Raw genomic sequence first — 17,811 nt, forward strand, 5'->3', positions numbered from 1 at the left:
CCGATGTGCTGCGTATGCAGTGGTATTATACTGATTGGTGCAGACACAAGAACCTCGTAAGAAATATGAGCACGCCGATCAGTGTTCTCGCGGTCCTGCCTCTCGAAAACACCGGAAGCGTGGTCTCGAATTCCACTTGGGGCAATGAAGATAGAGGCCGTACGGCGGGTGGTTTCCTCGTCCAAGGAATCCTACCACGTATGTAGATGACTCAATGTCCTGTCATTTATTCAGGTCGGAGAAGGCTGAACAAAAAATGATCATCAAAACTCCCGTGCGGGATGCAGACAGTGCAATTCTTCGGAAACAACGTAACTGTAGTGGAGAATTATTTCTCAACCGGTGGCTCGCGATGGACATTTCGCGGCTTCATTTATGTCGGCCTTCAAAATCTAGTTCTTACGAAGTGGGATTTGTGGTTCTCACTACGGTGAGTACGAAGACGGCTGTCATCCCCTTGATGATGGAGGCAGTACGACCCTCTGAAAAAGTTTGCAAACTTCCAGACTACACGGCGCTACAACCCAGTAGGCAGCCATCTTCACGGTAATTACCGCTACACTTAGTTTTCCAAGAACCGTTCTTTGTTGCTTCTGCCCCCCCCCCCCCCCGTCTCGTTTTCAAGAAGGACCCAAAGTAGTTTGCATTGAAAATGTGTGTATTTTGTGTTGCGTTTTTCGCGATGTGCCCGGTCTAGAGGTGAGGGAAAGGGCTCATTTCGGTCGCGGTGTCTCAGAAATTGATGAGGATGATACGTAGGCCAACTGCACTGATTCTTCACATTCTTCCAAGACTCGAGGCCCTTGGAGCGGTAAAGCTGTTGATGGTCTGGTGGATTCTAAAGCTTCATTTAACTGTAAGTGCGTATCGACGTTTCGGAGAAACATACTGCCTCTGTTTTCAAGGTTGAAGGCTTTCAGCGTACCAGTGTTGACATTGTCTCCATACCGCTGGCAGTGTGTCTGCTGAGAGTGATTCTTAACAGGGTACAACCCGATTAGCTTTCTATTACTTCATGTTCAGGAGAAGTCAATAAATAAACGATCGACGAACGATGGTTCTGTGATCTCAGCGTACGTCTAACAAGTACAATAACACAAATGCAGGCTGTGAACGAATTTCCGTCGGGACTTGCAGTGTACGCAAAGGTTGTATTTCGTACGACGTACGCCACTTACATTTTCAACGCCTCATTTAATCCAACTCCATGAGTCAATAAGGCCGGAATGCTATGGCGATGCACGTACTGAATACGCACCCTAAAATATAACGAGCCCTTGAAAAGTTATTATTATTAGCTAAACATTAGTTAACTTGCACCCGCTATTTGCTTCCCGTTGACGTATGAATGACATCCCCTTCAACACCCCTTGCATCCCATTAAATCCCTTCCCCGCAGTAGCACACGCCCTAAAATAAGCTGGTCGCGTGTTAAAATCAGTTTCTATGCACCCCTGTTGCGACATTTATTAGTTGGAGGAGGCAAGCCACTGTGAATGCTCGCGGGTCATAATCATCATCAAACTTCCTTGCTTATTCACAATTTGGCTAACCGTTTACTAGTCCCTAGTCGAACTTACTGACTGCTGAATAGAATAGCCATCACGTAGCATAGCAGGGGCTACTTAGTCGATAAATGAAAAGAAAATGGGTTGTACAAAAGGATATTAGTGCCGATTTTTTACCCCTGTTAACAGTTGCAACAACCCCTTGATTTATATTTAAGTTCAAAGGATATATTCAATGCGGAGGAAAGCAGAGTACATGCAAATCATCTCGGGGGCAAGTTAACTTTACGATTATTGGTTTTTGGCGACATGTGATTGTTAATAACGACGAAATTAATTACCGTTAGTTTTGTGAAATGCCGGGACGAAAAATTATTTATCATGAGGAACTTTTAAGACTGTGGCGAGCAAAAGATTGCTTGGAAAATATCGACCCGGCCTGCAACGATGTTCAAATATCAAATTATAAGACTTTTGTCATTTTCATGCGTTATTTCTATGATGTATGCACGAAATGAAGGCATATAGCTAGGGCTGGTTATGTCTTCATGTTTCTCAGCATCTGACTGGTGAGTAGAAAAACAAGAAACCTAGATTAGAACCGTTTGTCTCCAGAACACAAATCCATTTGTTCAGTACATTCGAAAGAGGATATGCAGCAGTGTTTTACTCAGTACATGTTTTCTGTTGTGTACATATACAGAAACTGAAGACATTTGTTTAACTGCACAAATATTTGCATCATCCTGGAAGAATACTTAAGGATATTGTGGTCTCCTGCGTTATTATTTATGATTCAAATTGAACATTTCTTCTTGGCCATTACAAACACTGGCTACATTCTCGGTTAACTTCGTGGCAACCTTCAAGGCGGATTCCATTTTACCTACAGATATTGATGCTCTTTGTTAACTATTTAAATGGAAGTCTGAATTATAAATTGTGTAAATTGTGATATTGCTGGATTTCAAAAGCCCTGTATAATCCTTGCCCATATGGGCAATACATAACGTACTCTCTGTGGTGAAAGCAAATTTTTATTTTACACTAATTAGTCCCTCTGTACACCATGGTCCATTTGTTGTGTTCTATAATGTCAACCACATTAAACCCATGCTGTCGATAATGCATTATGCTAATACTAAAGTTATGGCACACATCATTAAATATAGTGCATCCATTTGACAGGTTATCCAAATGTCTCTGCCATCCAAGCTTTGTGTAACCCAAAGGGAAAGTTAAAATGAAACTGATTTGCAGTGTTCAGTTATTATGTCACAATGCAGTATTTTTCACCCTTTGAAATACCTCAGGCACACTAATACAAAGATTCAGCATTGTTCAGACAAAAGCGCAGCATCGGATATTGCATGCGCTAGTTCAGTAACTCCTCCCCAAATTCATTTAGGGCATCTTTTTAGGGAAAATATTAAGTGCCAACATATCATTTCCGCCTAATATCTGTTTTATTAATATGTGGAGGGTCGATAGGAATTCCTGCGGCATGTAAATAATTGGCAGCATTAAAAAACTGGCGTATTTACAGTTAATAATGATGACAGCAACAACAAACTAAGCAAAACAAGGAAGGCACACAAAATTCTGAAGGGAATTACAACCTAGTTATATATGAGAGGATGATATTAAAAAGGCTTTTAAGGGTGTGAGGGACGTACTGGATTCAGCTGGGTTTTGTGAAGACAGTAGTGAGTCTTCAGATTTGATGGTAAAAGGTAGGGAATTTCTTGATCAGCCGGGCAACTGTCACTCTGTAAAATGCTTCGTTTTCTGAGTTATAGTTTGTATTACTTTGGATTCATGTTCAATATCTTCATCATTATACATGTTCTGATTCGGCTTGCATTTTTCTAGGAGTAATATCTCCTTATTTTTCAAATATTTAATTAATAATAGCTTTGATACATCAGACACTCTATTTATGGATTTATTTTATGGTATGTGATTGATGTAAGGATTTGCCCATTTCGATAAAATGCTAATTTGCTATTGGTTCCTACAACTCAGAAAATTTTACATTGCCCACTCTTGCATGAAAGTCCCCAGTTACAATTAAATAATCCCTTATATTAGTTTGTCAATTTGAATTTGCAGTGTTGTTTTACAGAATATGATTCAGGTTACAGATTAAATGTTATGGTAGTATGTGCATCTGTCCACTGAAAAAATTCAGTAATTAAAGAACAAAAATCGGTGATGGGCAACTGTTTCACAAACACAATTCCCCTGTAAGATTTGTGAAATACATCTTGCTCCAGTAGCTATAATGACATTTTGAAGTATATGTAACACATAGGTGTCTGATATCTGTCACAATTACAAAAAACGGAAGATAATGTCCTGGCAAAGGTTGAGCACACTTGACATTTTAGATCCGAAGTGAGGCACTGAACAAAGGCTGTAAAGAATCTCAGGTACAGCATGCTTAAAATGTAACATGCCTCTTGCGAGTAGTATTAATAACTTGTTTTATTTTAAAAGATAGAATTATGAATTAACTACCTACAATCACTTCATAGCACTCATTAATGTATTCGTGTCACTACTTCTGTGATTGCAGTGGATCGAGGAGAGTTTCACCAACTTTGATAAGGGCATCAACTGGAGGTCATATGTTGTTTGTGACGTAGCTCACAACAATGTGAATAACTGGCTGTGGACTCCATTTGTGGAACGAGGGATTGCAAATCGCATCTATATTGAGATCAAGTTCACAATCCGGGATTGCTCGTTGTTTCCGGGCAATGCTCTATCGTGCAAAGAAACTTTCAGCCTGCTGTACTATGAATTTGATGCAGCAACAAGAGAACCTCCACCGTGGGAACCAGAGAGCTACAAGCTCATTGGTAAGCTTGCATTGTTACTGTTACAATACTTGTTCTTGTCTTTGCAGACCAGGTGGCTTAATGCTTAAGCCAGAACTCTTTCCAGTATCTGTCTTCCTGGATGTTTATAATTTCCATCTGTCTTCAACTAATATACATACAAGTCTTATTATTTTCTTCTAAATGGTTGACCTCTTTCTTAACCGTAGTATATGACCTTCAAGTTCCTCATACATATCAATATTTATTTTTTTCTGGTCATATCTGGCCCAGTGTCTAATTATAGTTTGTCTGCCATTTCTGTTGTCATTTATCTCTGCCACCTTATGTTCATATTTCACCATCATGTTTCACTATTGGTTCAGCCAATATTGTGTATGATTTCAGCTATGTACTTGGGACACTACTATATTCAATGAGGCACCTGTACATTTCATCCAGTGCCGGCCCCATCAGAACTATATATATATCTCCATTACGTACCATTGGAAATTAAGTACATTTACCACCGCTGCTGGCATAGTCTTTTTGCCTTATCAGGGGTAGTTACATGTAGGAATGAAAACTAGCAGACATGTAGTTTAACTTCTTCTTCTTCTTCTATGGCTCTCCGGTCCGTATTTGGTCCGTGGCTTCCTCAATTCTCCTCTTTCATTCGGTCCTCTGTTAGGTCCGTCTGTCTGAGGCTTTGATTGAGGTTTCGAAACATCTTCCTTTTTACTGTGCGAGGTTGTTAGCCTTGCGACCAACCCCCAAGCTGGAGGAACAGGGCACCTGTCTTAGTCTGACCTCTCCCCCTCAACCAATCTGGCTAGGGAGGCCCTACCAGTAGCTATGATACCGCCAGCATAGCTCTTGGGGTCACTGAGGTACTCAAGCCCCACCACCAGGACAAGGTTCAGGTACCATTAAGTTTAACTACTGAAGTTTTATGTAATTCCTTCTACAATCATTCTTTGTATTAACAGGGGTTTAATGATGTGGCAGCAAACACTGAGATTCTGAACACTGATGGCATCTATGATACTGAGTAGACAATGACATGAATTACAAGTGGAAGAACAACATTAGTATTTGTTCTAACTGCAGTACTGTTTACTTGATGGAATGTTTGTTTTGTAGGTCGAATAGCAGCAGGAGAGGGCAGGTTCAATACAAACAGTGAGGTGATCATCAACACTGAGGTCAAATCCATTCCTGTCACAAAGAAGGGGGTGTACTTTGCCTTTCGTGATCAGGGAGCCTGCATCTCACTTCTAGCCATTAAGGTACATATTTTCAAGCTCTTGAAGTTGATAAAATAGTTTTGGGATGTACCAAAACATTATATCTTTCAGTGTGTTGTTTCTAAATTAATTTTGCTAAATTTATTTTATGATGGTGAGTTATTACACGAGATGTTCGAGTTTGTGAATCCGGGGTGAAGACTGCGTTGTGTTACAACAAAACTTCTGACTTCGTATCGGGGAGGGCATTTCTTAATTAACTGAATGACTATTAGCTTTTGATGAAGGGCTGCACTTCATGGAATCAGTTGATTATTTTTTTGTTTCATTTTCCTGTCATTGTAAGGGATGATGTTTCACAACCACCGGGAGACAGGTAATTGAGTTCATGTATATCTTTACTGTTTTTGTAAATAAACTCTTGTTTTCAGGTATACTACATTACGTGCCCTGAGGTTACAGTGAATTTTGCCCACTTTCCGACGACTCCAACAGGGCGTGAGGTGACATTCATTGAGCAAGCAACAGGCCGCTGTGTGGAAAATGCAGAGGAGGTGGACACTCCCACTTATCTTTGCAAGGGTGATGGAAAGTGGTACTTACCCACTGGTGGATGCAAATGCAAGGCTGGTTATGAGGCTGACCACGAGAAGCAGACCTGCAATGGTAAGCATGCTTTACTTTCAGAGTATAATTATTCTTAAAATTTATGTTTGTAATGGCCTATCTGTTAACAGTTCTTGCAGAAAACATGGCTACTCTTCACTGTAAGTAGACATCTTGGGACTTTCAGGCTTTTGTCAGGCACTGGTATTATGGTGAAAGATTTTGACATATATGTACTCACAATTTCCTCCCCATTTTGCTTGTTTGACCCAGAATTAGAGACTAGAAAATCTGCAGGTATTGAGTTGTAATTATAAAGTTATGATGCTATCATTTTTTGATTCATGATGCACAGCACAGTGGAAACATCTGGCATTTTAAAACTAAGGGTGGTGACTGATTATAGCAGAGGTTCATCTAAAACACACTCTTTATGCCTGTAAGGAAAAATGTAATATGTATTTTAATTTTTGTGTTTCATGATATGAAGTTGTTTCAACACAGGAGAGAGACTTATTCAAAAGGAATTTATGTTTTTATCGGTAGAATATATATATATATTTCTCTTAGTAATAGTTCAGAACAAATGATCGGTTTTAACATCTTTAAATCCAGTAATATAGACACTCCAGGATAACCAATTAATGTCATCTGCCTTTCCTGTTGTGAGTATTACATAACAGAATTCCAGTTAATGTAAAAATTAATATTGTCAGAAGTAAGAGAACAGAAATTGAGTAAAAGTGTGTGAAGGTGTCACACAACTTCTTGATGTGTTAAAGTACTCTTATGCCTTATATGGCAACATTTATTGCAGCACATTGTCAGCAAAAATTAAATGTAATTTATCCTACTTCAGTACTGAAAATTCAATTTTCCTCCTTATCCATGTTTATTGTTATTGGTCTGCTTATGGACACATTTTATTTACAGTTCTCCTGTGACTGCATTTGTTGATTTGTCAGTGTTTAAGTGATCTGTTTAGTCTTTGAGTCAGTTTGTTAGCTAGTTCATCAAGTATTTACAGTGTTTGAACATCATTAACACATTAGCTGCCTCTGTCACAGCATGGGACATGCACTTAGTCGTGCTTATTACTATTGCTGAACACATCCACCTGTCATTGCAATCATTCATTTAAGTGTGTCTTTTGCTTTTAGATGGCTGCATAATACAATAAAGTTCTCTGTGCATATGTCGATATTCATATTAACTTTCAGGTGATATAAATTGGAAATTAATTAAACAGATTTTTCGTCATCCTGTGCTTAATATGAACATAATTTCCTTAGGTTTTTGCAAGAAGCATACAAACTTATATTTTAATCCCTTTCCGTGTTTCAACTCAGCTGATGGTTTGGAAGTTAAATTGCCTCTCACATATTTTTGAACATTCTTCGATAGATATTAGAATTTCTGGAATAGAATTGTTTAAACAATAGCAGACCAAAATCTGTGGTAGCTTGTCATATTATACTAATTATCTTGAACTGTCCTTTCACACACAAAGCCATACTTCATCTTAATGGAACTGGCATGACGACTAACAACTGTGTGATTTGCTTTTGTCTTCTGAAGTTTGCCCTCCAGGTAAATACAAGCATGCTACAGGAGATGAACACTGCCAGCCTTGCCCAGATCACAGCAAGGCACCAGACTATGGCTTCTCTGAGTGCCGCTGTAATTCAGGGTACTATAGGGCAGCCAAAGATCCCAAGAACATGCCTTGCACCCGTAAGTTAATTTACTTCTCAACATGTAGATTGTAGATGGCTATAACCAAAAAGACAGCAGCAGTCTTCAGACTCAGTGCTGTGAAAACCTCAAATCCTACTATGTAGATTGTAGTTGACATCCCAAGAGCACAATTAAAGGTGAAGTTGTCCTTGTGCTTAAGCACAAAATGTATAGAATTTTCACTTTTTTTTTTTTTGAGTACGTGATTCACTTAAATGCTTCTAGAAATCGTCAATTCTTAGTACTTCAAATTGTTAGCAGTTGTTACTTGGGAACACTACTGAAGTGAGAAAATGCTAATTTATTCTCAGTTCACAGTCTGTTCTTTGCATAAGTACACCAGTTAACTCGTGTAGAGGCCATGTTTGCCTCTTCAGGTTTCATACCATATTATTTAACAACATTTGATTAAATTTGGTGTCAGGGTGTAGACTAGTAGGCAGATTTTATTTTGGTAATATTTGTCCAATGTAACCCATATTTTACAAGAAGCTCAAATGAAACATTGTTTTTTTCAAGAATAATTTGATACATAATATAAAATATAGATTTCAGTAGTATCTACAATATGTATTTGAAGCATTTGTAAATATAGGAAATATTTAACAAAATGTAATAAAACGTTATATAAAGTTTGTGCACAGCTCATCAACAAACGCTTCTATGCTGTAGAGAATTAACAACAAAGCAAAATAAAGGTAAGAAAAGCTGCAAAACTACACGCCATGGTGGTGTCGGGGAGGAAGTGTAACTTCCAACTCATTTTTGACCTTGTCACTCCTTGTATTTCAAATACAAATATATTGCTGCAAAGTGATAGTCATACTACAGATATTGCACTACACATATATTATCAATTTTATTTAACTATTCATCGCATCAAAAATTATTGAAATATAAATTGTCTATCTTGCATTTTAAACCATTCACAATTTTTTTTGGAGCCATTAAAGAAATCAAATATTTTTGGAGTTAAAATAACGCATGCGACCAATACATAATGAAATCTTTTCACTCTAAGGAGAGAACACACACTAATATTTAAAATTTTTATCGCTTAGCTACAACTCTAGAACAATGCTAGTTTTGCTGGTACTAATTAACAATTCAGATAAAGCAGTTATTATTCTTTTGTATTGAAGAGAATTCAGGCATTAAAATATCAAATTAATTTTTCAAAAGAAGCTGTAAGGGAGAATATAAAATAAGAACTACGAAGTTCAGACACCTCATTTTCTTCTGTGACTTGTAAAGCATCTAGTGAAGTAACACCATTAGTAGGCCAAGCTATTGCTTGCCTCATAGCCTGAGACTATTGAGTGAGTAAGGGAGGAGGTTGGATGGGTTAGTGGGTGGATTTTGGAAAGATGAACCAAACGGACAAGAGTCAACACCCACCCTCTCATTAGCCAGTTGGATGGGCGCATCTATCGTAACCTCTAGGTAACTACACCTTACAGACAATAGCTGTCACTACCACTCCTGCTCCTTCAGACAAGACAGTTCATTAAAAAAATATTCTGGAAAAGGTATTTTCAGATTCCAAGCACTTCTGCAAGCATCTCATTAAGACGGCCGACTTGATATCTCTATGCTTTTCGCGGAGAAAGAAGTTGTGCTTCCTGGAATTTCTAAGGAACTGTATATTCAGTTCAGATTTAAAAGTAAACTTCTCTATGCCGAGTTCAACCTAGTACCAAGCCAGAGATGAAATCCCAAGTGACAATCAAGGCTGTACTAAATGCTACTTGGTCAGGCCTGTCACATACTTCAGATGATTATACTTTGTTGGTGGAATGTTGATTGGCGGGGCTAAGCCAAAGTGCTTGGAGAAAACCTGTTTTAGTGCCACTTTGTCCACTGGAAGTCCCATGGATTGCTCTGAGACTGAATGCAAGCCACCTCAATAAGATATCAACAGCTTATCTTCTGAGTTCTGGCATGACTTCATTTCGTATTAATTAAATTAAGTGTATTTATGTATGTCTTTTTATTGAGTTCTCCTACACAGCTACACAAAATGTTTTGTGTCTGTCGTTAACTCATGATGTTTCTGGCCATTGATACCTCATGTTAAATTTATTTCCTAACCCAACAGAAGAATATGACGGTAAATGCGAAAGGAGGGTGTCATAGTTTATTCAAGTAAAAGTGAATGTGTGTGATCTGGAGCTTTCACAGCGACTTGATATAATAAAGTTTTCGTGGGTTGCAAGCCATGTCAGATGGTTAAAGGAAAAATAACCACCATTTAAGCACCTGACAGCTTGTAAATTTAAGAGAACTTTATTATAAGAGAGAGGACATTTTGCGATTGTTAAAACATGGGCTAGTAGGCCCTCAGGCTGCAAACTTAAAAGTTTTGTAATAAAAGGATTAGATGGGTACTGAAAATGGTAGTATTCACACCAGTACCACAAAATAACCACACCAGAATAAAGTGCTGGAAGCCAATAAAGGTGACAGAAAATGTTATCACACTTGAAAAGAAAAGAAGAAACGGCAATTCTTGTTTAATTTTATCCAGCCACAATTTAAGACTAAATCATATCCTACAATAACTAGTGCCAATTTGTTCTTATGTGCAGAACCTCCATCAGCACCACAAAATCTGACAGTAGGATTTGTGGACCAGTCTACAGTAATTCTGTCATGGACACCCCCTCACTTTCAAGGAGGAAGAGTGGACACTGTATACAGAGTAGAGTGTGATTCCTGTGGACCCGGCGTCTCGTATAGTCCCAGCACAGTGAGTATACATTGTCATAGGATGCCTGTATCACGCAACATGTCAACTGAGAATAAGTGGGGGTGGGGAGAGATCTATTTATACTAGAATTTTAACATACTGATTTATGTACCAGAACAATTGGGAATCGATATAATATAAAAGTTGCTGTTGCTTTCTGTTTCTAAGAGAGTAATACTAACATGAAGTTTTTGTCTTATGAATTGATACAATGCCAATGCAATTAATTAATCGCAACACAACTTTGATGATGGATGTGAATTTTTTCAGGCAGTTTTCAATGACACAAAGGTGACCATAACTGGACTAAATCCAGTTACAACGTATAGGTTCCAAGTTTTTGCAGAAAATGGGATAACAGAATTGGCTGGTGAAAGTGATTATGTTGATATCACAGTGACCACAGAGGCCTCTGTCCCATCCAGTGTTATAAATGTTAGAGTGACATCTGTGAAGTCCACAGAGATGTCTTTGGCCTGGGACCCACCACACACCATTGATGCCACTGATACAGAGGGTGATATTGTTGAGATGTATGAGGTGAGTGCCATTTGAATTATATAAATCTACCTACATGTTTTGTTCATTATTTTGGTTTCCTTGCATAGTAACCTCTTAGAGCCCAGTAGTAAGTAACTTTATGGTGATAACCAGTTTTAATAATTAGCTCTGCATTTTGCCCACAGAGTGCATCTGGAAGATCTTTGTCAAGGAAGTGTGTTGTATTTTCTTTGACATACAATACTTTTTTAAAATTAGCTTAAATGAGCTTTGATTTTAAAGGGTTAAATATGTTCCAAACTCTACAGGTTCGCTGTTTTGCTCGCCATGATGATGGCAATGCATCCAGTACACTAACTAAAGAACAGCAAACAACATTCACGGGGTTACGTCAGAGAACAGAATATGGCTTCCAGGTTCGAGCTAAAACAACCCATGGATGGGGAGAATTTAGCCCGACCCTCTTTAAAACAACTGGTCAGATTTTAGGGACAGGTGAGGTAGAATGGATTGTACCTACTTATTATTGAGTGTTCTGTCTGACGACAGGTCCATTGTTCTGCCCAAAAAGAGCTCGCCAGTTTTCCCTATTCTCAGCTTCTCGTTTTAACTCCTGAAACTTCATCTTCTTTCCTTGTTTAAGATCACCAGTTAACTGTATCAGTCTTCTTCCCAGTCCTCACTTTCCTTCAACCTGGCCTTCGATGATATCACTCATTAATCCATTCCTTCTCATAATATGTCCCAGCCAGTTAGCTTTCCTTCGTGTAATCGCCTGCAGAATGCTTCTTTGCTCGTTGACTCTCCTCTATACTTCTTTGTTGGTCACTCGATCCGTCCACCTGATCTTCTCTATTCTTCTCCAACACCACATTTCAAAACTCTCCAGGTATTTTTGTTCCTTCTTCCTGAGTGTCTAAGTCTGCTCCATACAGCGTGACACTCCATACGTAACACTTCACTAGTTTCTTCTTCATCTCCAAGCCCAACTTGCTAGTGAGAAGTATCCTGTTCTCGACGAAAGCTGCCTTGGCCATGGCTATCCTTGCTTTTACCTCCTTGGTGCATAGAGCATCCGTCGTGATTATGCTTCCCAAGTACTTGAAGTGCTCCACATTCTCCAGCTGTTGGTTTCCAACTACAACGTTCAATGGTTCTGCTCTCGGTGCTATCCTCATTACCTTTGATTTTTCAATGTTGATTTCCATTCCATACTCTCTACCTGTTTCCACTAACTTGTCCATCATGTTCTGTAATTCCTCCTCTTCCTTCGCCAATACTACTAAGTCGTCTGCATACTTTACAGTCGTTATGACTCTTCCTCCAATTTTGAAGTCTCCTGTTCCCTCCAGAGCTTCCTTGGCAAGCCATTCCCCGTACAGGTTAAAAAGAATTGGTGATAGACAGCATCCCTGTCTTACACCTCTACCTATCTCAACGCTGTTGGTGTTTCCTGAGTCAAGTCTCACTTTGACTTTTTGCTGCATGTACAGGTTTTCGATTAGTCTTCTATCTCTCCAATCAATTCCAATTCTCTATAGGATCCTCATTAATTTCTTCCATTTTACTCGATTGAAAGCCTTCTTCCAGTCGATGAAGCAGGCACATACTTCTTCCTTGACATCGAGAACTCTCTCTGAAATTATTCTCATAACTCTGATGGCATCTCTGGTTCCTCTTCCTCTCCTGAATCCAAATTGGTCTTCTCCCATCACTTCCTCTATCTTCTTTTCTAGTCTTTTAGTCAGTATTCTAGTCATTATCTTCGCCGCATGTGAGATTAGGCTGATGGTCCTGTAATTGCTGCACTTCTTGAAATTCTTCTTCTTCTGTAATGCGATCATTGTTACTTCCAGAAAGTCCTTGGGCCACTCACCGGAGGTGTATACTATCTAGAAGAAATTTTCCTTTTCCCTTCTGTATATTAAACTACCATTTTTACATTGTTCATTTTACTAAAACAATGTCTGGAGTTTTAAATTCAGTTTTAATATATCAGAAATGCATGTAATATGTGACAGTTCATAGTGTCATAATTCTTTTAATATTTTGCATTCATTTTAATATATTTTTTCACTGCAGCAATTGTGGGCGATGACGACAACATGCAAGTGAGAATTATTGCAACAGTGATTGTTGTGGTTGTCATGTTCCTAGTTGTAATCATCATTGTGGCTGTCCTCTTCTTCCGAAGGTACGTTTTGAAACATAATATTTATTCAAAGATGAAACTGAGAATTTCATCTTTGTGCCTTTTATATTTTTATAACGCTTCACTCCTATTTTGTGATGTCTAGTTGATGTTTGCACAAGATGAGGATATGCTGTGTATGATGAAAAAATAGAACGAGAAGAATGAAAAATTGGTATCAACATCAAATAATTTGTATGCATAAAATGAAAACAGATTTGAATATACAGCTTAAATTATATCTAATTTAGAAACATGTGATAAGTAATTTTCAAAACAATTTTAACAAATGGAACTGCAACAAAACTCTACACATAATTTTATAGGATAGAATAGTTTCGATAGAAAGGAAAATTGTGTATTCAACATCATTCTGTTATATGGAGGTGAAATATGGCCAGTAACTGAAAAGTGATTAACAAGATGAAGATTAACACTTCTAATGCCTATATCCTAAGATTGATGCATTTTATCCAATTTTTTAAAACCCTGATTTAAATTCCATTTATACAATTTCAATTGTTCCTGATGGACATGTGTGATAAGGAAGGTTGATGCGATTGGCACTAGCGCTTCATTATTATTTTGTACCAGCAGACATGTAATTGATAAACATTATTTGGTATGAAGTTACAAGTTGCTTATAACATGTCACTGTGTTTCAAGGAGGGGTAGTGATGAATGCAACAAGAAACAGCCAAGTGATTGCGACACGTTGGAATATAGAAATGGAGAAGGTGAGTTGCTAATTATTAATTTTTAGACATTTTACTATTCGTGTGCAAGTAGCTGAAAAATAACAGTTAGTTATAGCCCACACTCAGTTTTGCTTTCAAACCTTATATTACACAACACCTTTGCAAGAGATACAGCTATTTATAATCAAAATTGGGGCCCTGAATTTGTCACCTTATTTAAGCTACACGCATTTGGGCCACATATGAAAGGACAAAAGAAAGAAATGTTTAAACCTACTAGTATAGCCCAGAGAAATTTTAAACATTGATGTTCATGAATTTCAATGCAAAAGAACAACAGTATGCTCATAATTTTCAGTTTTGTCAAAGGATATTATATTATCAGTGATGTCAACATATATTTATATGCATAAACATGTTATTAAATGTACCAGTGTATTGGGACCTGCTGCCTTTCTCACCAGTCACTACACAAACTACTTGTCAGTGACATTGCTGTGTGTTCTGAAATGTTCTTCATACTCAGAAGAATCTGGTAATTATTATCGTGGTAAAGGACTAACAAAAGGCAGTACCAGTGGAGTATACAATTACATACCCAGACACTAGCCTGAATAATTTTACTTTAAGCATGCATTTGAGGATTCTTAAACAAATTCTTATATTTATCAAAAATATGGTTAAAGATAAACTGTTATAGTTTGAGTCTTAATTATACCATGACTTCAATTTGACTCCACTAGAAACTAGTACACTAGTTTCAGTTGCTAGAGAAACTAATATCAGTCAGGGGAAAAAAGGGCACATACCATCTTGTGACAGAAACTGAGAATTTTCCTAGAGATAAAGGGACATTGCACATAATCTTCATGAGGAGATTTTAATCTGGCACTCTCTCATTTTTACATGAGTCACGGTAGCTCAGTCAGATGTGATGACTGAGGTTTGACCCCCAGCAACTATTTATGTGCCTGTGATACAGGAGAATATCACAGTACTGTACTGTTTTGTTGTGCTCCACTGTTTACTTCCTCTGGTTACCATGTTTGATTTAGCTGCCAGGATGACTTTGGCACACCTCAATATTTGATATACGTGCAAATTGGTCTGAGGCAATGTCACTTTCAAGTGATATCACTGCTTAGTTATAGTCAGTCTCACTTGTAAAATGTTCAGTCTCCTGTCTCATCTATAATACTGTTGAGCACCCATTCACTGCCACTGCTACCTTTGTCATATCTGTTGCTTGCAAAAATGACGGTCTTGTATCACTGTTGTAAAATATAAGTAGTCATGGTGGCCACTGCACAACCTTTGTGATGAAAAAAGTATATTTACTTTCAGCACAAGGATGTTCCAAATTTCAGGATTAAACATTGCCTAGGCTTAAGTATGGTTGGTGGAGGAGAACAGTATTTCAAGTACAATAGTGTTACGAACAAACAAACAAAATTAGGTTATTCCCTAAGGACTAAATTTTTAAATTCTTGGTTTTGCAGCTGTTGCCACCTTGACAGCCATAAGTGTTCGATCTGAAAGATACAGCATAGCTGTGTTGTTTGTGGGTTGTGTAAATGTCACCAGAAGTAACATGATGTATTTTAGCAAATGCACCACAAAACAAGATGTCTAAATGCAACTTCTCACCATACACTTAATAACACACTTCAGTGCAATATTTGCCAGAAAGGTATAGTGAAGGGAGCGCAGATACTAGGACAAAAATCTAATGCCCTAGTAGCATCTAGAATACCTGACTCAGTATGGGGTGGATGACATGGATTTTATTTTTGGCAAGGCACGATTTTCCTCTTTTGCACTTTGTGTCAGGTTTATAGCCTGCCCATTTCCCTAGCCAATCATCACCAGGAGTTAAAGCCACCAGAACATTAAGCTGACCATTCACCTTCGTCTAGTGCCAAGATTAAGAATGTTTGGAGCTATAGCTCTTTCCCACCTTTGTGTTAATGGAGTGATACTTAATAATTAAAAATACCTAATGTAGTGTTTCTTATATTTTATTTTATTTCCAGTTATTGTATTATTAAATTGTCCTGAGGACAGGATTTGATCACATGGGCCCATGATTAAATTTCCAGCAGTTTATTCACAGAAAAATGAGAATATGTGTATTTATACTTACACCTAGACCTTTTCTTTAGGAAGATGGTGTCAGTACACAGATGTGACAAAAGGAGGAGTTAGAATTCTTTAACTTTTTAACCAAATGAACCTTAAAAATTAGAAAAAGAAGTGTTATATTTTCACACGAGAAGTTACCTCAATACAGTTAAATGTTGGGGTACAATTTTTATTTTAATTAACAGATTTCATTTTTTCTGAAAATAAAAAAAATTAGTATGACATTTTCTAGCATACCACCAAAAAGAAGCCATGTTTATGTTGTTTACACTCAGAAAGTATGTTTCTTAGACCTTAAGATTTTGTCTTCATTAATGGTTGGCATCTGTTGCCCGTCCCTTATATACAATTGATTCACAGTTATTTTTGACTTTGCTAAAGAATGCTATTTATTGAAATTGATAGTGAAATTCCAGCTCATTTAAATGTTTGTATTATTAAACATATCATAAATATTTTTATCATTACATTTATGAATACTGAGTCATGCAAAGTTGTGGACATCTTCTTCCTAACTTCTGTTTGTGTTGCATTTGCTGGTGTATCATTCAACTTTTAATGTTGCTTATACCATGCATTCATTTTGTCCTTGTCTATTAGCTGATTTCTTTAACACACCCTGCCTTTAATTATGTTCTCTGTCTCTATTTGTTTTTATCTTTTACATGCAATCAATTCTCACTCCTGCCAACATTGCCAATGAACCAACAAACCAATCAAGCAGGATTAGTAGTCACCTACAGTAAGTTGTTCAGTTGGTGCACCTGCTAATTTGCTCGCTAGCTTGCTCGATTGTGTGTTATGCAATTTGGATGTGTAGAGTAGATAAAATATTTGTAGTTTAGTTACTTTCAGTTTATTAATTCTGTCCCACATCTTGTTATTTACAATTTGTCTATGGAGAAATTGTAATTCAGTATTTTTACCATTTATCTACCATGTTGAATTGTTTTCAATTCTGGCATGCATTTTATTAAATTAGAATGGCAACTGCAACTAATGGATTACTTTGCTGTTTCATGTTACTGAATATTATGTTATTTGCAAATCTTCTAGAAACTGTTAAAGCAGAATTTTGTCATATATTTACTAATATATCAAAAGGACATGCTCAGGGCTAGTGCAGTTAAATGCCTAGTGTCTTAATATGAGGATCTGTTTTCAGATGTCAGCAAAAACCCACTGCAGGCTCCCCCCACCCGAAACCCCAAGAATTTAGAATTTCTCTGCCAGTCATTATTTCACTGACATTACTTGTTTTTCATCATCCCTGATCTATGTGATGGTTCTGACCAGTCACCAAGTTATAACATCCATTGTCTTTAGGCGGGCCCTCTCACCTGTTACTCGGAGTTTGGACTGATTCATGGGTTATTTAAAGATGCTTTTTAATCTGTATAAGTTACATGATGTAGAATGGTGGAATGATTGTGAGTGATAAGTTAGGAAGGATACAGAACAAAAAAAGTGGTCGTGATGTGCTTTGAGGTACCGAACGCTCAAATATTAGGTTGGGGGCTGAGGAAGCAGGAACACTTCAGTCAAGATGCACACAGTGTCTGAGATGAGATTAAAATGCATGCTGAGTGTTCACAGTTGTTTAAGTTTCC

The 17,811-nt window shown here is 37.6% G+C and overlaps 1 protein-coding gene across 11 annotated transcripts in view; it reads left to right on the forward strand.

The window, feature by feature from the left end:
* Eph (Eph receptor tyrosine kinase) overlaps nucleotides 1–17,811 on the forward strand; it is a 300,921-nt gene that overhangs the window by 260,461 nt on the left and 22,649 nt on the right. For 6 of the 11 annotated variants that reach the window (XR_002545674.2, XR_002545676.2, XR_015535749.1 and 3 more), the window contains exons 4-13: nucleotides 4,087–4,372; nucleotides 5,474–5,619; nucleotides 6,009–6,243; nucleotides 7,762–7,917; nucleotides 10,509–10,669; nucleotides 10,940–11,209; nucleotides 11,479–11,665; nucleotides 13,253–13,364; nucleotides 14,028–14,098; nucleotides 16,923–16,943. Coding sequence is in view for 8 of the 11 variants with exons in the window: in XM_087351159.1 (XP_087207285.1) it covers nucleotides 4,087–4,372; nucleotides 5,474–5,619; nucleotides 6,009–6,243; nucleotides 7,762–7,917; nucleotides 10,509–10,669; nucleotides 10,940–11,209; nucleotides 11,479–11,665; nucleotides 13,253–13,364; nucleotides 14,028–14,098; nucleotides 16,923–16,943 (1,645 nt within the window). In the remaining 3 variants the exon portion in view is untranslated. The remainder of the gene's footprint in view (nucleotides 1–4,086; nucleotides 4,373–5,473; nucleotides 5,620–6,008; nucleotides 6,244–7,761; nucleotides 7,918–10,508; nucleotides 10,670–10,939; nucleotides 11,210–11,478; nucleotides 11,666–13,252; nucleotides 13,365–14,027; nucleotides 14,099–16,922; nucleotides 16,944–17,811) is intronic. The other 5 variants (XM_022079524.2, XM_022079527.2, XM_022079525.2 and 2 more) reach the window with 3 other exon arrangements.

The sequence above is a fragment of the Zootermopsis nevadensis genome, unplaced genomic scaffold (genome assembly GCF_977971745.1).
Source record: "Zootermopsis nevadensis isolate Lab colony 2312 unplaced genomic scaffold, Znev_1.0 Znev_ptg000018l, whole genome shotgun sequence".
Lineage (NCBI taxonomy): Eukaryota > Metazoa > Arthropoda > Insecta > Blattodea > Termopsidae > Zootermopsis > Zootermopsis nevadensis.